This window comes from Amblyomma mixtum, chromosome 3 (assembly GCF_055824585.1).
Source record: "Amblyomma mixtum isolate Tamu chromosome 3, ASM5582458v1, whole genome shotgun sequence".
Lineage (NCBI taxonomy): Eukaryota > Metazoa > Arthropoda > Arachnida > Ixodida > Ixodidae > Amblyomma > Amblyomma mixtum.
Window position 1 is genome coordinate 245,271,452 of NC_143014.1, and position 24,350 is coordinate 245,295,801.

At 44.2% G+C, this 24,350-nt stretch overlaps 1 protein-coding gene across 6 annotated transcripts in view; it reads right to left on the bottom strand.

The window, feature by feature from the left end:
* Positions 1-23,148, bottom strand: part of Tsc1 (tuberous sclerosis 1 protein hamartin) — an 85,731-nt gene extending 62,583 nt beyond the window's left edge. For 5 of the 6 annotated variants that reach the window (XM_089583196.1, XM_089583194.1, XM_089583195.1 and 2 more), the window contains exons 1-7: positions 22,909-23,148; positions 22,669-22,784; positions 22,168-22,271; positions 21,794-21,943; positions 19,879-20,026; positions 19,464-19,630; positions 18,422-18,495 (exon numbers count right to left, since the gene is read on the bottom strand). In XM_089583196.1, the coding sequence (XP_089439322.1) occupies positions 18,422-18,495; positions 19,464-19,630; positions 19,879-20,026; positions 21,794-21,943; positions 22,168-22,271; positions 22,669-22,765 (740 nt within the window). In that variant the 5' untranslated portion in view covers positions 22,766-22,784; positions 22,909-23,148. Of the gene's footprint in view, positions 1-18,421; positions 18,496-19,463; positions 19,631-19,878; positions 20,027-21,793; positions 21,944-22,167; positions 22,272-22,668; positions 22,785-22,908 lie in introns of those variants that run through there. The other variant, XM_089583197.1, reaches the window with a different exon arrangement.
* Between the last annotated feature and the right edge of the window lie 1,202 nt (positions 23,149-24,350).

Sequence of the window (24,350 nt, forward strand, 5' to 3'; positions counted from 1 at the left end):
CTTGGAAGTCTTCACCTCCGGATGCGCTATCAAAAAGTTTGTCCATTTCTGGAGGCAACGCGACTGAAACATTCTCTTCGCACTACGTAGACGGAGCCAACAAAGTTGCAAAGGGTGGCTAAAAAAGAACGCCGGCTTGTCCTGGCAATGGCGAGAAGCGTGATTGTCGTCATCTTTCGGCATTTCACATTATTTTTGCTTCGGGCTTCCAAAACGGTCGCGTGTTTGTGATCCCCGGAAGTCGTCATCCCCGTAGTTTCATGATAAAGTTTACCTAAAAAAAGTTGCGAACGGCGGTCCCTGTATTGAAGCATTAACCGCGTTACAACCGCATCATTGGTAGTGATATTTTTTCGGTAAAAAAAGCTTGAAAATGAACCTGAGTAATTTCTGAATTCACAACTAAAACGAAAAATTCGCATATAAGACATACCCTTGTATAGGACGCACCAGCAAGATTTTTGAAAAAAAGCCGCATCTTATACACCGGAAAATACGGTACTTTGAGTCTGTTCAAGGATCGGGAGGCTTTCTTTTTCAGTGCATTTATGTGAGGCAGGGAAGTGAATTTTCTGTCAAATGTTACGCCTAGAAATTTATGTTCATTTTTTACCGGTAACTCTGTTTCGTTCAAGTGCAGGTTGGAATCTGCCTGTAAGCTTCGTTTGAATGAGGAAGAACAGCCACTGTTTTTGTGGAGAAAACCGGAAACCATTTCTGCCTGCCCATGTTGCCAGTTTATTTATTGTTAATTGTATTTGTCTTTCACATGCTGATACATTGAAGGATGTGCAAGCTATATGGATATCACCTACATAGACTGAATACATAACAGACCTTGGGATTATTTTACTAAGAGAGTTTACTTTTACAACATAAGAATGTTGGGCTTAAAATACACCCATAGGGTACTCCATTTTCCTGAATGAAATTCCTCGAAAAGGTTGAACCTAGCCGTACATGGAAAGGACGGTTAGATAACAAGTCTTTTAGGCAGTTCAACGTTCTGCCGCAAATGCCAAGTGCAACGAAGTCCTGAAGAATTCCGAACCTCCAGGTTGTCATGCCTTCTCCAAATCGAAAAAGACAGCAAGACAGTGTTGTCTGTGTACAAAAGCTTCTCGGACAGTATTTTCAAGATGAACTAAGTGATATGTAGTGTAGCATTCCTTTTTAAAACCACACTGATGGATGTCAAGAAGTTCACAGGATTGAAGGACAAAAGTTAATCTTATATTCAGGACACTTTCAAAGGATTTGGCGAGGCAACTGGTAAGACCTATGGGTCTATAACTGCTAGGAGAGGTTGGTGGCTTCCTGGGTTTAAAAAACAGTACAATAATAGCTTTTTGCCAGGCTTTGGGTATTTTCCCTGATACCCAAACTTTGTTAAAAAATCTCAAAATTGCCTCTACGGCAGGTTGAGAGAGATGGTCTAGCATTTCATAACGCATTTCATCTGGGCTGGGTGCAGTCTGTTTACCAGCGGAAAGTACGATATGGATTTCTTGAAATGTAATTAAATTATTATAAAGTTCATTTGCACTGCCACTTGTTGGCAGTGTGTTTTCCAGCTGTGCTTTTGTATTTTAGGAATGATTCTGTGTAGTGTCATGAACTGGAAACTGCATAAAAGTATTCACCCAAAATGCTTGCCTGTTCTTCAGTATATATCTGTATACCAGGGGCTGTCAGAAAGGGAACTGTGAATGGGTAGTACCTGCAATACAGCTTTTCAACTTTCTCCCAGATTTGTTTTGATGTTGTTGAGCTGTTTATAGACAACACGCAACTTTGCCAAGAAGTTTTTTCGGCACTGCAGTGGTTACATCGGGCTTTCGCTCTTGCCTGTTTAAATTTTATTAAATTCTTCTGCGTTAGATACCTATGAAAAATTCCCCAAAATATGCTTTGTTTCTTTTTTGCTTCTCAACATTCTCGTTACACTACACTTTGCGATTTTGTTTTATGACTCCAGAGCACTGAGGGACGGCTAGGCGCACAGCAATTATAATACGGTTTGTGAAATGTTCATTTAGTTCATCTACACTGAAGTTGTCTGCAACTGGCTGGCCTTTTCTCGGAACAGTGCCTGGTCAGCTAAATGGAGCTTCCAATGTCGTAGCTTTGTTGGGATGACTTGCAGTGCAGATGCTAAGCTCATTAGCACAGACAGATGATCACTTCCATATGGGTTGTCTAAGACATCCAGGGTGAACTAAAAGATAAATATATACAGCTCATTTTTCCTGAGCTAGGAGAACAATAGGCTGGTTTTCCAATTTTTTTATAGACAAAGGTTATTATAGGAATAAAATCCTCAATAAATTGACCTCTAGTGTCAGTTTTGTCACTACCCCAAAAGCTGGAGTGCGTGTTAAAATCTCCTGATATTAAATACGGCTCTGGTAGCTGCTCTAAAAGGTCTTCCAATTCATGAATGGTTACATTAAGATGCAGCTCCACATATACACAGCACACTGCAATTGCTTTAAATGTGCGCAGGATGGCCACCATAGCTTCAAATCTAGTTTTAAGTTTGCAAGCTTCTAATCTAGTTTTAAGAATTTTTGACTATGATAGCAACACCACCCGAGAGCTGGCTTGCCTGCTCTCGGTTGCGGTGGAAGACCTTATAGCTTTTGAGAATGTTTTCGTGTTGACAGCCCAAGTTCATCTCCTGTAAACACAAGGCCACAGGTGAGTGTGGGGCTACAAAGCCGCTTATGTCACTTAAGTTATGTAAAAGTCCTCTGCAATTCCAATGTATAAAAGCCATGTTGTAATATATGTGTGGGGAGAAAGAACTAGGTAATATTTTCAAACGCCCTGATTCGGGGCTTCTCTTTTTTCTGTCGACCAATGGAGCCGTGCCGTCCATCCGACATTGACGGTACAAGACTGCCTTGGCTTGTGTGCATCGCATCCTCAGATACGCTGGACATCCGTGCAGCACACACGAATGTTGTTTAGCCTCTCCATGTGGGGAGGGGCCTTGTGGCCCGCTGACCTAGAGGTCTGCGCAGCCTGTTTTGTGGGTGGTGGCACAACGCAAACTGCTGCCACCAGGGGCGTGGGTGGCCCTGCTCCAGGCTCACTGCATGCGACCTGGGCAGATGCTGAATGCCGCTGTGATGCTGCGCATCCCGGTCGAGCAGCTTGGATTTTGCACCAACGAAATTCGTTTCCACGCTTCCCTGAAAGATATGTTTTCTTTGACTTTGAGTGTTAGTGACTTTTAGTGCTAGTGACTTTTAGTGCTAGTGACTTTTAGTGTTTAGTCTCGCACAAAATTTTCAATGCAAATGCTGCACAGCATGTTCAGAAATGCCATTTCAGTTGTTTCCTTGAAAGGAAATTTAGCAAGGTTTATTTTTAAGGTTGGGGCACTGAAGACAAATAAAAATTGACCTGTATTGATAGAGTTTTGTGTTCTAATCGTACAGAAAGCTATCTCATCAAAAATGGCATTTTACAAGATAGAAAAGAACAAAAAAACAAACAGAGGTATCGCCACCGGCCAATTCAAGCCCAAGAAATCTGGACTAGCACTTCTATACTCCATCTTATAATTTCCTTGCAGTGCTGTAAAAGCTAGTATTCCTCAGACAACCATGAGAGCGCATTCAAAGTGTTCTTGCATGCCTCATCTGTTTGCGGCATTTGCAGATATAATGCAAAAAGAAAATGAAGGAACATTAGGCAGTTTTAGAATAACACATTCACGCTTACATACATTAAATGCAAGCAATTTGTGGGACGTTATGCTGTTTGTCGCATCCTCACTTTTAGTTCAGCATAAGCAAATGGAGGCAAAAAATAACGAGCTTTGTGGCACCATCTAGCTTTTAGAATGGAAGTCATTTTTCTAACAAAACGATATTCTCTTTCAGGCCTAGAGGTAGAAGAACCGTTGCGCTAAATGAAAAAAATTTATCACTCGTGCGTTTTGCTGTAGGCGAGGTGAGATAAAATGAAGCCCAATCCAACATTTGTGACCAGTGAATGTGCTGAAAACCTCAGTGACGATGACGAATTCACTCTGAAGCGAGGCATACTGCTCCGAAGCACGCCGCCATGTTGGAAAAAGTTATTTTACCGTACGCAAGGGTTGCACGTGCTAAACTAGGGAAACAGCGTACATAACACAAGCATATGTTAGGGCTAGATTTAAAGTAGCATTTGGAGCATGTGCACCTTAAAAGACGCTATCCCTTATAACCATATGCCAATTTTACACTGGCATTACATTCCGCAGCACCAGAACGTCTTCTCAGCCCCCATTGCAGCTTTGGCAGTCCTGCAAGGAACTAAAGACGAAAAGTACAGCCACCACATGCTGCACGGTACTGAGCATCAAAAATTACCACAGCAATTTCGAATGTTTGTACACCGCATAGGTTTCCTATGACCATCAAAACTCTTCACTGCGAGCGCAGAATACCAGATTCTACAGTGCGCACCAAAAGTATGTCATCAGTATCACTTCACGCAAAATTTCCCAGGAGGCTTTACTTTTAATTACAGATTAAATATTCCGAATCCATTACCCGGCGTTCGCAACTGGCGGCCGACAGACGTTATCATTTCGTGATGTCCAAGAGAGCTGGACACAAGTAAAATGCGTGCGTCACCATCAATTAGTTTTCATGGATCCCAGAGGCTATGCTACACTGCAAATTATTTCTCAATGGTGGCAACCAGTCTTTTTCAGTAAGAAAGTCAAAAGTTTGAACTGACTGGCGGCCTGAGGCCCTGCCCACAAGGAGGCCTTTTCTTCGCTAATCCACTTGCTCCCCTCCCCATATATTCTAGCACACTTGAACTCGCTGGCTCCGACAGAAGTTTGTACAGATGAATGCAGATATAGAATCAGCGCTGCTCACCCAACGCCAACAAGGTCAAGACCAAGTCATTGCAATTGCCAGCCACTTTCTACCGCTGAGCACAATTACTAAATTGGAAAGCGGGAGTGTCTCGCCCTTGTTTGGACCGTAGCTCAATTCCAACTCTACCTATTTGGCCGACTTTGCTCAGTTGTTAATGACCACGACACACTTTGTTGGCTTACTTCACTGCAGGACCCCATAGGCCCTTGATTCTCCAACCAACATCGTCCACCCGCCCCAACACTGACATCATTCATGTGGTCAGTCTCAAACTCACACCTTCTGCTGCCTGCAATTAGCACCAGGACGGTGCTTTTGCCACCGGGAGTAGTGTCACAGCCACAGGCATGGACAATGAGGACAAAGTGCTGTGCATGTGTGTGGAAGACGATGAGGATGAAGTGTGTGTTCGGCATCATCCACTTGCCCCATTGTTGTTCGGCTCATCAGCTGTCTCTCCCTGCACTTTCTCCATTCCCCTTTTGTAAATGCACTTCTCGTTACATTATTCTTTAAACCAATTTTCTCTCCAATGAAAACACCTTTTGCTGATGGACAAACGTCAACGTAGCAAGAAAGAGCCACAGAATCAATTTTTACCGAGAGCACTTAAGTTTACTTAGGTTTAAAAATTGTCACGCGACTATGTGCTCCCCTGTTGTGCTGTTTGCACCTTCAAATATGCTCCGATTTAATGAAGTCAGTTAAAGAAAGGCGCAATGTATAAGCAAGCCACTGGTCACAGCAATGAGTGCGGGCTCTTTGCTTTGTTGGAGTCATGATGTCACAGCAGGAGCGTGACCATGCTGTCGCAGATTCCCAGCATAGCACAAATAATTTCTTGCAGTTCAACAAGGTTGAGCCGCTTGAGATGTGCTCTGGCATGCAAGCGCAGTCCTCGCCTTAACTCTTTCCTTACTTACTTTGGAGAAAATGACTGTTTTTAGTAGGTTTCACAAGCTTCCTTTTTTTCTGTGAAAGCTACTGCCTTTAAAATTTAACTCAATACACGAAAACAAAGTTAAATAAATTAGATTTTTAGGCATACAGGATTGAATTACAAATTGCATGCTGCATCCTAAAATTTTATTTGCAGAGATCAAAATTTTAGGAAATGAACAAAACTTGCAAAGACACTCTGGTTGTAAAGACAGGCTGGTTGGTTTGGTTTGGTTTATGGGGTTTAACGTCCCAAAGCGACTGAGGCTATGAGAGACGCCGTAGTGGAGGGCTCCGGAAATTTCGACCACCTGGGGTTCTTTAACGTGCACTGACATCGCACAGTACATGGGCCTCGAATTTCTCCTCCAAAGAAATTCAACCGCCGCAGCCGGGATCGAACCCGTGTCTTTCGGGACAGCAGCCGAGCACCATAGCCACTGAGCCACCGCGGCGGCCTACAGGCTGGTTGCTATTGTCGCCAATGTCAGAACTGAATCCCGACGAAAAGGTAAGGTAGCGTCTTCAGACTCGCTGCTGCTCGTTACTGATAATATAAATCAGAGACAAAGCAGTGTCCCAAGATTTGCGATGTTTTAGAGCATGCGTCCCACATGCGGAGACTGCCAAGCAACTTTGACGCTACCATGTCTTCAGAGCACGCCCAAAAAATGCCGTTGCAGGAAAAAAGGAAATCAAAAACTAAATTTTATTTGTCTAATTACTAGAAAGATGACTCAGTGTGCCTGTAAGCAACATGGAACTCCGAAGTCAGGCGGCGAAGTCGTCGTTAGCAGGCAATGAGCGCAGTACCACGTGTTCAGGCCTTTGCACTGCCAGAGCCACTATACACAGCACGTTAAAATAACGCCTCCTTGCAGGAAGAAAATAACGTTGAAAACGAAAATTCGGTTCTTTGACTACGGTTCACATATGTAGCGTGCCCGTAAGCAACGCGCAAAGTTCCGAAATAAGTGTGCGAAGTCAACGTTAGCGGGTTAATGATGCTCACTGAATGCAGGTGGCAAGGAAAGAGTTAAGGAGCATCACCATTTTTCTCCACTCACGGTTTCAGCGCTGCTGTCTCATGCACTATGCTGCTTCAAGTGTTTGTGAAGAAAGGACTCTCTGTTTGAATGATTTCCTCACGTTTTAAACATAATTAAGGCTCACATCGCAGAAGTCAGCCTTCAATGACACATGCTCAAGATCATTCATTCATAATGTGGTCACGTATGCCAAAGCATGGAGAATGCCAACCTATCATTGAAAGTGGTTCAATTTAGTTAGTCCTATTTAATCGAACCAACTTTCAACCCCCAAAGTTGGAATTAACATGACTGTACTACACAAACAAACCAGAGGCTTGGCTACAGGTGACTCTGTTTCAAGCAACCATGAGTGAGGTTCATGAAATCAAGCTATCAGCTGTAACATGCCTGAAACCTCACTCGCAGTAATACTGGTGATGTGATTGGCTGATGTCAGTTTGGAGCAGCTTTTGGAGCACAAAAGTGCCTATTGGTGCAGGAAAGTGAGCGTTTGGCGCAGATATATACCGTATTTTCCGGTGTATAAGTCGCGCTTTATTTTTTTTTCCGTTGGTGAAAAATGGCGCCACTAACTATATTTGAAAAGAAAATCTAAGTGCAAAAAGAAGAATCCAGTAGTTATACAGTTTTAGCATAGTGCAATTTGCAACCATGATCCGCTTCCCTGGGGAGCCAGGCGGGCACCCAACTATGCCTGCGCAGTGGCCGGTGCATGCTCCAAGCACCATCTGCACAGCACAGATAGCTTACAATAGATGCGGTTAATGGTAGCAGAACGCACCACGTAAAACATTTTAAACGTTACGATACTGCTAGAATCACATAATCTCACGACAACCAGACTGAATGCAGCCGCTGCATCCAGTCCAGTCTTTTCTCTAAAGTTTAGATCTCAGCGTTGCATACATATGTTTTCGTACGCGTCATGCGTTCTTTTTACTCAACAAGACGCCACCTGCGATGCGAAGAAGCTACGATGCCAAGCTGAAGATGCGTGCCATGGAATATGCGCTGGAGAACGGGAACCATGCAGCAGGGAGACAGTTCGACGTGAGTGAAAAAAATTATCCAGGACTGTCTGGCTTTTTTTGGTAGGGCAACAAAGTGAACCTGAAAATCGACGCCCATTGAAAACTTTGCAGTAGCATGCAGTTTCCCCACTTCAGCCAAGCAAAGACCGGCGCTGTTTGTGAATTTTTTGTCATGTGCATTTCCAGCGTGCCCTGACTACAGTAAATCCCCGAGTGCTGCATACCTATTTTGCTAGTTTTCATTATGTGGGATGACAACAGACCCGGCCAGCATGATGTGCAGCATGCATCCGTTCACGAAGGGAAACAAGCGGTGCCTTAGAATTTTGTTCTGAACTAAGTACAGAGTTTTGGCGCAGGCTTGGCACAGATTACTTCTGTTTTTTCATCATGAAGCAGCATGTAGCAGGCTTTGCTTTTTGGTGCAGTTTGGCGGAATTGGCGCAGCAATCACACCTTTCAAATATACACAGTAATCCTATGCGACGTGTGAAAGCACTATGCAAAAACCCTATGAATGTATGGAGACTGGAATTACAACAATTTAGGTCGCCCAAAATGAATTTTTTAATTGTATACGCATTCGCTATGTTTGTTCAGGACAATGTTAGCAGTGCTGTCGAGGAAGCCGTGCAAAGCCCACACATACACCACATGCTAACAGCAGGCAGTAAAGTGCTACAAAGCAAAAAGAGGCACGGCTGGATTCCATCGGTCATCTTCATCATGCATCGAGAGAATAAACCATGCCAGTGCAAATTAGATGGCAGCTTCCGCCACCTTGCATTCATCATGGCTCTTGGCTGCTGTAGCAATATTTTGGCACACTGTTGGCGCAATTTCACCAAAAACCACCTATCTGTAGCAGCATGTAGCAGGCCGAATGCAATGGTGCAGGTTGGCGCAATCGGTGGAGCATACCCACCACTGCATTTCAAGATACAAAAGGTGGCACAAAGAGTCTGAAATAAAAGTTTCATAACTATGTTCTAGCATAATGCACCATAAACTTTAAGCAGCAGCCATTAAGAATATTACACTAAAAAAAAACATCTAGGAAGCCCAAATTAACTCAAGAATATCTGTGGTTACACAAGTAACAAAAAAATTAATTTCAGTTTTGCACAACAGTACAACACGTGGCCTCCAACTCTGTCATCTTTGCATGTCTGCATACTAAGCTAACTATGCAGACGCTGAAAGCTACAGCTGATTGTGACATCTTAGAGTTAAGATGTCACAATCTATACTATATTAATATAGTATAAAAGCCTTACTATATTAACAAGCCTTTACTATATTAATATAGTAAAGGCTCATTAATTTGGCCCCCATTAATTCAGATAATTTGGACTGCCGCCGGAGTCCAGCCAAACGCCCATGCAAGTCTTTGGCATCGGAAGCTCGTTTATTTGGACGCCACGGGGCTCACATCGATTAATTCGGGCAGGCCCCCAATGAGGCACCGTGTAGAGAAATGATATGCTCGACATTCGACTGTCCAGATATTCGTCCACAGGCCTAAATTGCATATTACAATGTCTGCCGCGCTCACAGAAATGTGTGCGCAAAGGCAGGTGTGCTGACAGTCAGTAGGTTGCCGTCGATAGGCTGAGAGATAGTCTGGCCGCGTAGTTTTGTTACCTGCTAGCCTGCGGCGATGGCGGTTATCTGCTGTGCATATCAGCGAGCCAGCAAAGTGACACAGCGTTTGGTACGACGACTGCCTTGTTGCTGATCTTTTTTTTTTTTTTTTAGCGTGAAAGCGCCACTTGACGAGCAAAGCTGAAAAATCTGAGGTATAAGGGAATCCTGAACCTTTGACGGGCCAGCGGCGGAGGACTTGCGTAGCTGCTCCGTCAATGCGCGGAACCGGCACCCCAACCCGCGCACTGAAGCGCGACTGCAGCAACAGCAGTCACCACATCCACCACAGCTCACTCAACACCACTACGAGAGGGGTAGGGTGAGTGGTGGTGGATTCGTGGACCGGCAGCGGAGCTGCCTCTTTCCACATGTTCCCTCTCTAGGTCTGCCGGCCGCTGCTGCTCCAGGAAACGGACTCTTCGCCTTGCATTGCCGGCACGCTCCACTGTCCCCCCTCCCGACGCGCGAGAGCGATCGGCCCCAAAATCACGCGAGAAACAACACGGCGGCAATGGATGCATGCTGCACATGCAGCGACTTTTCATGCGGTGTCGCCTCAAGTGCTTTCGCACGTCCCACTAGGTTTACCTACGTTAAAACCCTACCATTTCTTTTTTTGTTTTTCGAAGGCGTCTTGCCACTCCGGCACCAATGTACTTGCTTCCCTCGCTTCCGTCCACGTGGTATTCCTGTTCTTCCAGCGCCGAAACTCTGCACTCATCACGTGCGGTTTGCAGTTTGTATGGTAAAGCTGCCTCACATGTGGCACCACATGCGACAAAGCTCAAGTGCTACCATTTCAGACACTGAAAGAAGCCGCGAGGACCATTACCATTGTGGAGCACTTATGCTTCCGCCACTCCTGATAGCATGCATGAATTGAAACATTTGGCGGACCTGCGAGAAATCGCTGTTGTCACGCAATTTTGGTCTTAAAAGGAGATAGCAACTGCCCTGGTTCCTACCAAATAAATTTCGCTTTCACTCGAACGATTTTTGCCAGTTTTGGGGGGCCATTCGATAATTCGACATTAGGATAATTCGGATGTTTTTTTCCACTCCCTTGAAATCCAAATTAACGAGGTTTTACTGCACATGAACCCATTCTTCCTATCATAACAAAGCTTGATTTTTGGTTTTATGGGCTTTAACGTCCCAAAGCGACTCAGGCTATAAGGAACGCTGTACTGGAGGGCTCCGGAAAATTTCGACCTCCTGGGGCTCTTTACCGTGCACTGACATCACACAGTACACGGGCCTCTTGCATTTCGCCTCCATCGAAATGTGACCGCCATAGCCAGGATCGAACCCGCGTCTTTTGGGACAGCAGCCGAATTCCATAACCAGAGCTCCAGCAGCAGTTCTAGCAACAAAGCTGTTACATTTGTCTGTTTTTGTTGGTGTCCCTTGCTTGTCACAGCCTTAATGTTTTCTGTCCACCATGCAGGGCAGTTATTTGGTGTATGCCTACAAGACCAGGGGCTCGTAGTTCAAGGCAAAACACTGGGATGGGACATAAAAAAAAAAAAAAGAGTATGAAATGTTCAATTTATGCATATGGGAAACTGCTACACGCAGAAGTTGCAGTGGAGGGAGGAGGCAGGCTTAACTGCACAATTCAGTGCATGAGCTTTCACCACAGAACAGGGCCAATGCAGTTTTCTACAGAAAACTTCTTGCTCAAGGAGAAGTGATCGTCGTCTCCCCTGGCTTAAATCTGCACCTACACTAGATGCCACTAGATTGTACGCAGAAGATCCACAACCACATACCGGTAATTTCATGATGTTCAGGACTGTTCATGACGCTGTACATGTGCTATCAGAGTCATGTTTAATATACTGTGGCCTACTGCCTTGGACATTCTGATCCCAACAACCCCTAAATGCACAAGTTGCTATCACCATAATAGATTTATTTTTCGTTGTGAGCACCAGTTGGCCTGAACAAAGAGTTTCGTTTCAAAGCCTTCATCAGTCTACTTTCTGCCCTTTCTTTAGAGAGTGACACTATGATAGCAATAAAACCTTGGGATGGAGACAGCACTGCACAGAATTACCACTTTTCATAAACAACAAAAGCCTGCCTAATTCTCAAGAGAGCCAATACACCTTTTCAAAAAGAAGTTGAAAGGTGACAGCATATCGGACACTGGACCGAGCTCAGTCATAGCACACGAATGAGATGGGGATTAAGCTTCTCACAAGCTCTCCCCACAGCCCAAAAACTCAGTAGCTCCAGGAGTTGAGAAATGGTTTACAGGCAGGGGTGAAGGAAGGAGGGCTGAGGTCCGAGCACTAGACAGTGTATCCCTCTTCCCCTCTACCCCGCCCTTTGAAAGAAATCATGTGCAATGTTCTTAGCAGAACCTTGCACTAATGAATGAAGTTCTATGGAAGTGACTGCAAAACTTTGTGGTGCAGCCCATATGGTTGTTGTAACCATATAAACAATGCCACCAGTTTGCACAAAAATGATTTACAGGGAATAGGCAACCATGGAATGCAAACTTGAACTACATGTGCGGATAAGCGGCTTCAAACAGTTCCACAGAATCATGCTGCTATCAAGAGAATGAAACAGGAATCGTAAGCCATGCATTCCACTGCAGTGCTTCCAGTGCCCAATTCATGTTCTCATTTGAGTACATCTGGTCTATTAAAGGGTCCCTGAATAGGGCGATTGATGTTGGCTACAAAATGCTTGCATTGTGTAGAGTAAAGGCCACCGCGCATTCATGCCGCATAAAGGACCTCAAAAGCTAGTTGATAATTTACAATGCATTTTTAAAAATTCCCGCTTCCACGCCTCGCGGCAACCATCGGTGACGGGGCCCGAATCTGCGTACAAAGCGTCACACAGCGCTCGTTACCTCAGCTGCGAAGAGCTATTGTTTGTTCGCCGTGCCAACTCTTTCGGACATCAGGCAACTACTGTGGCTACGGCCACTCCGGTGGGTCTGGAAGCTCTGCCCTCAGGGAAATTGCTGTGCACAACGGCAGCCAGCGGAGGACCGCCAACTTTTCAACGTGCACAAAGTGATGAAAGGAGAAGGAAAGGCGCAAGGACATGGAAATTCGAATTTCGACTACAGATAACTCAGCTTCCACAAAACACACTTTAAAAATTCTTGCTGAAGGACATTCATGAAGCAGCGCCCTTCAAGACCCTAGGCATGCCACAACTTAATTGAGAGCCCCTTTCAGAGGCCCTTTAAGTAGCAAAGCAGACATTTGGGCTAGTTGGTGTGAATTCATGGTGGAAAAAACAGCGCAAACTTAGACAGAAAACACAGAAAGAAGGGGGGAGACACTACAAGCGCCGACTCGCAACTCAGTTGCGAGTCAGCGCTTGTAGTGTCTCCCCCCTTCTTTCTGTGTTTTCTGTCTAAGTTTGCACTGCTTTTTCCACCTTTAAGTAGAGTTTGTGTTTGGGCTAGTTGGTTGGCTAACACTGGAGTAAACTGCAGGCTAACTGTCACGCGCCTAACCATGTTTAACATCTTTCCATGGCCTCTCTTCTTTTCTTATAAAGCTATGCAGAATTTACTCCACTGTTTGTGTAGTTCTTTCTGCACCTGTGTTACAATGCCACTTTAAAGGGATGGTGAGGTGAAATTTAGTTATGTCTGTATGCTACAGAGAGTGGAGTCACTAGGGGGGTCCAGTCTGAGCCGGGTGCAGAGCTGCAACAAAAGGGGGAGGTGGCGCAGGGACCGAGGCTACGACGCTGGGCTTATCGAAGAGCCTTATTTAACGCAGAACTAGCACAATGTCTGAATTGCAAAACTCGCAGCCTTCTCTGACTAGCTGACCAAGGTCGCACTTTGTGACAAAATATCTTGGCTATGAAGGCACTTCAAAGCAACAGGCATTGACCTCGAAGAGGCAAAGCATTGGTCTGCAATGAACTTTGTCACATTCATCATTAATGCAAAAGCATTACTTAGCTATGTTCACAGTTTCGTGCCAGATGAAAGTGAATGCAAAACATGTCCGCAGGCCTTGCATCGTTCGATAAAGAGTTAGGTGTAAAAGAATGATTGTACGAGATAGAGCATGACAAAATGTCACTGTGCGCCGAATTTGGTTGGTGTGGAGTAATCGGTTAATTAATTAAAGCAAAAAAGTCAATTAGCCGTCGAAATAGCCACGGACGTCGATATAATGGGTGGACGTTAAAACAGCCTTGGGTGTCGAAATTGTGGAAAAATACGCAACCAAGCCGGATGAAGGTTTGAAATACATTATAAGGTGATTAATTAACATTAATTAATCAAACAAAAAAGCTTTGGTTGATGAGAAGTAATTGGAGGTGAAAGGTCCCCTGGGGCAATCCGAATAAGCACATACAACTACCCCATGTTATAACCACTCTAGACACAAGATATGTGCCATAACAGGGAGGTGGCATATATCACCACCACTTTCCTTCTGTCTCAGCTTTGCTCGTGCATCAAGTGACTTAAGAAGAAAATTTGCCACTTCTTTCTATGCTTCAACATCAACAGTAGCAACAGAGAACAGAACTGACCATGGGGCATAATGATAGTCATATAAAGTGAATTAGTGACACAGGTACTCAATTATTTGTTTTCTGCTCATGCTGCACACTATAATGAATCTTGCAAAAAACAGCCAAATTTAGTTCATCAAAAAGTTTGCCAATTAAACTTGCCAAACCTTAGCCCACTGCACAAGGCTCAAATCCCAATAGCAGGCCAGGGCCATGTTACCACTGGCCAAGCTCTCCACCTTTTCCAGTCACTCCTTTCTCTCTCTCTCTCTCTCTCTCCCAAATGCCCCATCATAAGAAACCTAGCAATATCATTTCATATGAAAGTGCAGAAAATGTAACGCAACATCCCCACAACAAATGTCAGAAGTGGTCCCATTTCTGACAGTTGTAGTTCAGCTGGCATCAAACTGGGATCAACTAGATCCCACTGGAAACTGGCTGGTCCCACCTGAAAACTAACTAGTTCCAGCTGAATACCAAGCAGGCAGCTGTAAGTACAAGCAGGACTAATGGAAATTGGCTGCTCCTATATAGAAAGCAACCAATTCCCAAATCCAGCTCTCTAGGTAGTAATTGGAAACAGTATTTTCAGCTGGACGCAAACCAGATGCCAAATGATTTCAACTGGAACCCCTCAGAAGTAACAAGGACACTGTGAAACTCCAGGCAGAGTTAGTTACAATGAAACTGCACTATGTGCCTTCTCACAGGGACCATTCAATCGCCAACTGTGCACAGTGTGGTTCACACCAGAGCCACCCGAGGTCTAACTGCACTGCGTGTATTTCCAACTACGATCAGTCAAGTGCCTACAGGCACAGTGTAGTTTGAGCTGACACATCACTTGGCATCACATACACTAGTTTTGGGTCCACTGGGACCAACACCATTGGGACCAAACAGACTGCTACTGGAACCTATCCTAACCTATCCTGATGCCAGCAAAGCTGCAACTATGCTGTCTTTAACCAGGACTACTAATTATTCATTCATTCATTTTTTTTCTTACTATACAGTAATAACATTTTAATATTTTCATTCATTAATAAAACTGCAAACAAACTTTGAACTTTTCAATAAGACATCTTTGTAGGCTCATGTATTGAATCATAGGAATCGTTGATTGCTCCAAATGTGGCCCTACAAACTGATAAAAAATTGCCCATTTCGTATCAAGCACCACAACAGCCAATCTGCATTTAAAATTTTGGGCTGAGAAAGGGAGAGCAAAGCTAATGTGTATGGCGAAGATACCGAGGTCAGAGTATTGCATAAGGAGTGTAGATAGGTATTGTGAAGATAGGTACAGCCTTCATCAAGCCTTCAGGCCCCAGTGTGCTTTTGAGCCGCATTACTCGGCAGTTAAAGCACATGCGGAGTTGCAAACCTCACGAGGGGGTGGAAAAACTCTTGCCCTCACCTCTCCGAACATTTCGAGCTTCAGGGGTGCCAACTGCCCCATACACAGCTCGAAACCAAGCATTGTGCCCTGAAAGCTTTTTACCAAAGTTGCACGACTATACCAAAATAAAATACAGCAACATGTAATGTTGCACAACTTGCTACACCTTTGTTGCAGTATAAAGAAAAAGCACAAGGAGCTAACAGGACAAAGTATCTTTCTTCTTCTTACTAAAGGACCATGTACAAAGCATGCTATGCAATGCGACATGCCAGATAAAAAGCAATTTTTGCAAATGAAACTATTCTGACAGTAGTACTGACTGGCTCAAGTGGGAACCCTCCAAGTAGCAGCACAGCAATAAACCATTCAATCAGCTCATCTTCACTCCGCTACTCACAACCAAATGGCATCCTCATCAAGTAACTACACATTTTACAAAACAACAGAAAGCAACAGCGGCCAGCTCAGCAGAGCTTTGTAGGAATGCAATCTGAATCACACGACTTGAATGTGGGTCTACAGTCCCACAGCAGAAATAATTTTAAGGCCAGCCCATTGAAAGCTAGACAAAGTTTTGTTTCCAAATAGAAGCACCATCACTGTGAATGCCAATTGCAGTGTGCTTCATGTGTGCACTGCTAGAGCTTTGTTTCAAATGTCTCTACCATGCTCATTTTTGCATACTGTGTCCACCTTCAGTTAGAACCCATAAAGGCTGTTTAGTGATTGTGTGGCTTCAGTTTCTTGTCCAATTCCTAGGAGCAAAAACACCCTCCTAAAAAAATATAACAAACAAGACTCAGCTACAATAAAACCACATCAGCATTTGGAAGCAGCCAGGACAGTTTGCCACAAAACCTATCAAACTAGAATTTAGAATTTTCCTGCATTTCAGTCCTTGTTCAAGCAAAATATGGTAGGCGTGCCTTAAAGGGCAACTGCAGCACTTTTTGAGAATTTCGCGGTATTCAAGGATTCAAATCTATATAGGCTGTAGGTAAAGCATGCCAAGTGTTTTTGCACTAGCATTTAAAATAGCGACGTAATCGACAATTCAATTTTGCGCTTTTCCTCAATGCACTGGAGGAGTACAGGGAAATTCAGCGTGATGTCACGGCAGGTATGATTTCAAATTACCGCTGTCGTCAGCCACTGCCAAACAACTGTCCGTAGGGTTTGCCTTCGAAGGCGTTGGTTTTTTTCCTTCAAAGCAGGCGCTTGTGCGTTGGAAATGTACAGATACCTTCGATGACGTCATCATGCGCTCCCCACTTGGCGTTGTGCACTGCGGAGAAGCTTGAAGGGCGTCGCGATTTTAACCAGCGATTACATCACTATTTCAAGTGCTAGCCCAAAAGGTCTTCGCAGTTTCCCTTCAACATCTAATTACTGCTATAAATAATGCGCCCACCTCAGGTAGAAATCCGATCGGACTCATTTCTCAGTAGAGTGCAAGTCTGGGCTAGGCTCATTTACAAATGTTCAAAAGTGCAAAACAAGAACAAAACACAAGTAGAAAAATGACGGTCAGAGGTCATTGTTTTGGCTACTTTCATGTGTTTTGTCCTCGTTTGCCTCAGTAGAGTGCAAGTCTGGGCTAGACTCATTTACAAATGTTCCAAAGTGCGAAACAAGAACAAAACGCAAGTAGAAGAATGACAGTCAGAGGTCATTGTTTTGGCTACTTTCATGTGTTTTGTCCTTGTTTGCATTATTGATTGTTCACTTGCTAAGCTCAGCAAGTTAAGGCAACATTCTAATGACAAGGGTGAACTCTCGAATGTCTAGCTTGTTTTCTCCTTCAGCTGAGTTTCAAAACCAGCTCAAACAGGAGTGATCAATCCCTTCTTAATTTGACCCTCTGAAAGAATGAAAGCACCTAAAGCAGAGTATTAGGTAATCATCTGTTATCTTTACAGAATGAGAGGATGCCACACAGGGCCAAAGAAGATGCACAGGACTTCGGTTGGTTGGTTTTTGGGGTTTAACGTCCCAAAGCGACTGAGGCTATGAGAGACGCCGTAGTGGAGGGCTCCGGAAATTTCGACCACCTGGGGTTCTTTAACGTGCACTGACATCGCACAGCACACGGGCCTCTAGAATTCCTCCTCCAAAGAAATTCTAGCCGCCGCGGCCGGGATCGAACCCGCGTCTTTTGGGTCAGCAGCCGAGCACCATAACTGCTGAGCCACCGCGGCGGCGCACAGGACTTCACTGTTCATATATAGTGACATCTATTAAAAAGGTCAAAGCCAGTTTTGGGAGGAAGAGAAAAATGCTTGCAACACAAGAGGTCAGAAATCCACATCTGTCTCGCCTCCACCACTGACTGACCAATTGCAAAGATACACCGAATGTCACTGTCCTGTTAACTTATTCAGTCCAAGTCGATTTCCATCCTGTTTGTTTAGAAACTTAAATTTGCATTCCATCAACTCTCTTCAAGGATATAAATCCTCACCTCAACCTGTACACACAGTTCCAACCTTCAGTGTTCACACTATCTCTCATCCCAGAATGCATTATCTGCAGTATCAGTTGCATTACCAAGTTTCATGAAGAAACTCTGCACTACTTCTCTTGAAGTGCATATTGCTAAGTCGGAAAACACATGGCTGGGACCATAAATGCTAGCCAATTTTCAAAGGCCAAGTAGCTAGCCATGTCGCACAGCTTATATGAATATCTGCTTGACATTTCTCTATCTGTGATCCTCACGTGAACCACCTTAGCTTCACAGACGTGAAAAATTTGGCCCAAAATATCCTCTTTTACTCTATGGTTCTTACACAGGAACCTTTCAGTGCACCAATAAGGTTCAGCATCTATTTGCACTAAACTTGACCCAGATAGTGCAAAATTCATAACAGCATTATGGAATGTGAGCACATTTCATGCCTCACCAAAAGCGGGCACAGAATGGCAGAAACAGGTACAAACCTTGCTGAACTCAGCTCAGCATCTTTAGAAGCAGTGACTAGCAGGGGATGAACACGAGTTTTTTGAAGCAGAGGCTGAAATAAAAGAAACCATGAGCAAGACTACCAGTAACGAACTCAAAGCATGCAAAACTAGACATATGGTTGACATTAATAGGTCAATGATAGGTACAGTCAGTTAAATCTTTAGCTAGCATGTGTGATGGCAGCTTTTTCTGTGCTCCTGCACCTTATGATGAAGCAAATATGCGAAAATATCAAACCTAAGCACAGGCTCGCCAAGCCCATGCTTAATATGTTGAGTTTTCCGCAAGTTTGCTTCAAAGCGCAGGAGCGCAAATAAAGCGACTGTCGCACACGCTAGCTAAAGATTTAGCAGGCTATACAATGCATTAGCAAAGTACAGAATCCATGTACAGCTGTCGCAGAAAATATGCAAGCTATAGCACACATGGCAGGAGCCGCTACCGAGCGCTATGGGGCTCCTGTGGCACTCCTAGCACTCCAAAGCTTGCAAGAACAAACAAAAGTGTCCTCTGCTGATTAGAGCTCTAGAGCTATGGAACTTCGCCGATGCTACAGAAGCAAGCCTCACTACGTGGTCCAACTCTGGTACTTCCAGAAAAAGACAACATAACAAAGTGACATCAGCCCAAATCACAAGTACCTGCTCAAAAGGTCAAAGTCTGGGAGGACGAAATGCTTGTAAAACAACAAGAGGTCAGAAATTCATACATCTCGTCCTTCCATCACTAAGCGACAAACTGCCATTTCCAAGGGCAAATTTTCAAGTCCAATGCTTGAGCAGTCAGTTACACTACAATAATGCTCATAAAAATGCAATAATATTGACACATTTACTTGTTCTTGCTTTCCAAGGAACCAAAAAGTACTCAGCTCAAAAAAATAAACAAATTAAAGCAACAGCTGTTTGCTGCAGTTCTGAGGCAACACATGCTTCGAGCACAATGTTTCAGCTGCAGTTGAATACACATAGCAGAGCTGTAACAATGCCTCGTACATCCTGACACTGAAGATCTCACCCGGATTGTCTTGGTGTAAACAGTAAGGCTTTCACGACTGTAGTCTTGGTTGCCATAGTAGCCACGCAGAAAGGCAAGGAAGTTGCATGGGTACATGCCGTAGAGGTATTGAAACAGAATCTGCAGGCTCAGCTTCAAGTATACCACATGGCTTTCATGAACATGACCTGAAATCAGACACTCCACTTTATGCCACGCATTTGCTCAAGACCTGCTTGGCACTTGCTATGAAGAAAAGTCACTCATCATCAGTTTATCAAAATGTTGGCACACAATGCTCCAATGAGGAGCAACATGAGCCAGGCATGACAATTCTTTTGAACTAATTCACTAGTGTGGGCCAGTATAAAATGCAGCCTGCAGGGCACCTCTGCAATAAGGGGCTTCAAATGGGACCAGTGCAAAACAGGCTTACTAGGTTTCCTTGTACACAGTGCAGCCAGGGCTGAGAAAGCCTCAAATGTCTCTTGGAGGGCAGATGTTCCAAACTGCACAGGCAGCATTGGCATGAGACTGAAAATGATCACGCTGGCCTGCACTATATGCACTGGCTCCGTGTCATTCTGGAAAAGGAGAAATACAAAAACTGTGCTTACTACAATACTTCCTTGCATGCCTTTGTTGGATATCTCGACAGTTCAATTTATACGGTGGAATTTGATGGCTACTATTATACATCCATGGCAGTCATCATAATTTTCACTAAAAGGCACAGGAAACACGGACGATATTTTCTGCAGTCAAGTTACATTTCATCATCATCAGCAGCAGCAGCCTGACTACGCCCACTGCAGGACGAGGGTCTCTCCCATGTCTCTCCAATTAACCCTGTCCTTTGCCGGCTGCAGCCACCATATCCCCGCAAACTTCTTAATCGCATCCGCCCCCCCTAATTTTCTGCCGCCCCTTGCTACACTTGCCTTCTCTTGGAATACACTGTTACCCTCAAGGACCAGCAGTTACCTTGCCTTTGCATTGCATGCCTTGCCCAAGCCCATTTCTTAACCTCATTACATTTAAGCCTTCAAAAAAAAAAATCTACTTGCTGTCTCCAGCCCCCCCCCCAAAAAAAAAATATCAGCACTAGGCATGTAAGTCAGTATTTCACACAGATACACATTTACTCCAAGAGACTAATTACTTGGATGCACTACTAAAAAAAAGCTGCACAGATGTGATTCCTTTAACTACAGCCAAATCAAATACTAAATCAAACAGCTATGCATCAGTTATAAGTAGGGCCCTTCATTTTTGGATAAAACCCAACATTATCCAACTCTTGTGCCCCGAACAGATTTCTACCTGAAAATGAGCCTTGTAGAGAGCGTCTTAAACATCTTTTAACGTTTGTTATCCAATGCACTGGTTGAATCTGAAGGTAGGTTCAAAAAGAGTGTTTTAGAAATGACAAGCCAAAACAAGTATTGACCTGATGTTTTACTGCCATCAATGCATCAAGCGCCATCCTTGCTAGCGACGTCCTGCTCAAAGGCTCTCCTGTGTTTAAAATGGCCGTTGTGATGTCGAATTAACATTTTTGTGCTGTACAAGGCAGGCAAGCAAGTCTGTCATGAACGAAGCGCGCAGTGGCCATCGGCGCCGGTGCTGCAGATCCAGGATATCCAGTTTCACGGCATGACTCCTCAGGTTGCGTGTGCCGCCACAGACAAACCTCCCCTCCCCTAGCCACCCTACCTCTGCTCATGCAGAGGTGATGGACGACGGCGCGCACCACTCTGGTGACATCTGTGAGCGAGCAGAGGTACTCTCGTTTGCTTGGTTTCACCGACAGCAGCAACGGTGACCCGGCTCAACTCACGAACGGGCGCATAAAACCTGCGCTCTAAAATGCTCCAGTGCAATATTCTGCTCTTGCACAAAATGGGGTCCACTGCCGAAAAGATATGCCATTCCTGCTCCAACCTGCCAACTCCCCACATACGAACACTGTTTCTTTTTTTTCTTCTTGCCTGCTATGCAACACGTCACTCTATGCAATGCTTTTAACAGTTCAAGGAAGACATTTACACAACACAGACTTTTCATGCCATGATTGCATGTCCACTCTGAGCTATTACATTGCTGCTGGCAGTAGCAGACTATATTTGAGGATATTACATAGAAAAACAGATGGGTATATTTTCATAGAAGTAAACGGTGTAATGACAATTGTGCCAGCCTTCGTAACTGTTTAATGCCATGGCACATGGACACAGGCTCCATGCTCACAGCAAGCTTGTGATGCTCACGTTTTCACTTATACATTTGTATCCACACATGTTCAAGCACCTAAAATGGAATTAAAAAGGAGCTAGCATTTGTAGACTCACCCGAATGACAGCAAGGACGTGACTTAGAATTCTGTGACTCGTAATGTGATGAAGCCAAGGTGGCTGCCTATGCACAATATTGGTGATGAGTTTAAGTGTACTGTGCCTTGTTTTTCCTTTAAGACAGTCTTGGAGCTTGTCAAACAGGTACTGAAAAAGAGAAAGCAAGCATGACCACACACAACAACAAACTACTGAGAAAAAGAAACTGCATTAGAGGAATTTGTAATACCTTCCATCAGACCCAAACTACTATGAATAATAAATTTCTCTACATGACAAGACTGCAAACTCACATGCACAACTTCACTCTTATGACCCATAACAGCCCAAAACGGTATTAAAAGTTGTTAAATGTTTAAGGAACAACAGACCTTGGCATTGGATTCTCTGATGGCAACCAAGACATCCAAACACCGCTGAGATCGTGATGACAAGTAGTATTCAACCAGAGTGGACAGGATCGATGCATCTTTATCTGTTGACAGGAAAACAAATCAAAGTGCACCTAAACCGTGAAGGCATGCTGCCCGGCAAATAATACAAGCAGATTTGTCAAGCTTTTTTCTTCCGGTACTGCATAGCTCAAAGCTCTCACAACCAAGGCGAACTGTGAGCGACATATATCCCTTGCCTACCTTACCTCCACATACCCCCCCCCCCCCCCCAAAAGAAAGACAAAGAAAAAAAAACACAATAGACACACGTGAAAAAAAAAATCTAAGTAAAAGCTCGGACACGCAAAGGAACGGGAGAAAGGTTATACACACCCACAAGCGCGACAAAGCCACAATATTAACACTGCCAAGCTGCAATGTGGCAGGCGCGGTAACCGGCACGATAATGCATAAAATCGTAAAATAAATGTGGCCTACTGTTGGCAAGGCTCTCATTCACAAGTTGTTTGATTTCCTCCACGTCGCGGCCGTCGCAGGATTCCAAGCTTGTTAATAACTCTGCTGGAAGAGCCATGACTTATTTGACGTTCATGCTGCATGAGGAGAAGCACGGTCACATTACAAACAGCTGGACCACAGCGGTGCACCGCAAGTTCAGTGGGCTGTGCTAGTAGTTCGTCGGCGCCAGACTTCCAAAAACGAAAAAATCAAAATAACCTTTACGTATCGTGACAGCAGGCGAAGTAGTCAAGTGCCGTTGTTGTAGCGACTCGTTGAGGTTACGAGTGAGCCCCGCAGCATTCTATCACATCAGCTGGGACTCTAGCAAGTGCAAAGCCTTATAAAAAAAATACAAACGCCAGGAAACATTGTTACTCAGAAAGTAAGTAAAGCTGCAACGCAGAGAGCTTTCATGCTTTCTCTTTCTTGCTCCTCCCGTGGCGGCAGAGCGCGGTAACAGTAGATGCCACCACGGCTCTGTTGGTCCAGATTTGTTAACCGTATTATTCCGCAAACTTGTTGAGAATTTGGATTAAAGCCTTGACAACAGTAAGTAACATTGAAAACAAAAACTGCCTTAAATGAAAAATAATCGTAAGCACTGTACAGTTCTTTCATCTGAAAGTGGGTGCTTTTGTTTCTCTTTTTCATAACAAAACTACATTCTGTTGCGCCAGCGTAGCTTTAAGATAGGAGGTAACGTATAGCGAGCACTGCTAACACATTAGGTAGAGATATAACAAAGTATTGCACTCTCATGGAGCGAGACGGTATGTGCTGTAGCGCCTCTAACGCTGTTTTTTGGCGTTACCTTGTAAACAAGTCGAACCACATACTGCGCATGATCGCAAGAATCATGTGACATTTGTTTACAGCCTACAACACAAACCAATTCTTGATTCTTATTTGATTCTTGTGCACGGCAAAAATGGCTTGGTTTCATTGTGTTTTACGTTCCAAAGCGACTCGGACTACGAAGGCTCTGGATAATTTCGACAACCTGGTTCTTTAACGTGCACTGCCATCGCACAGTACATGTGATCGCGGAGTTTTGATAGCGATAAATTATTGAAGGCTTTTAAAGAATCAATTTTATAAGGCTGCACAATTAAAAGAAAGGGGAGGACGGGAGCTGTTAAGACCGCAAAAAGCAAAACCGAAATTGATGCGGCTACTGGCAGGGCAAAACGGAAATGAAATCGGCAAAGCATTGAGTTTCATGAAACGTCGTGATATGGCGCGTAGCTTTGAAATCAGAGAAAACAAACGCATGTACTGCTTAATGTAAACGAGACACTGAAGCAGGTCCGTAACGGCAAGTATTTTGCTTTCACTCACTTTTAATTATGGTCAACATAAAGTTATGAAACAAAAACAATGCAAGCGCGAACTCTCACATGCAAGTTGTCTAGTCAGGGCGTGTTTTTATCAAAATATTGGTGTGGGCTAGTCGGTGGCTCATCTTAAGGAAAGTATATGCAGCGCAAAAAAATAGGGACAGCAGAGAAGACACAAACAACAGAACTAGCGCTGAACTAACGACTGAAATTTTATTGAAAACGGCAGAGCTTTAAATACAGACAGGCCACATGTCCAAGAAGATAATGAATCGCCATAAGGTTGTATGACCAGCATCAAACCACTCAAACGGTTATCAC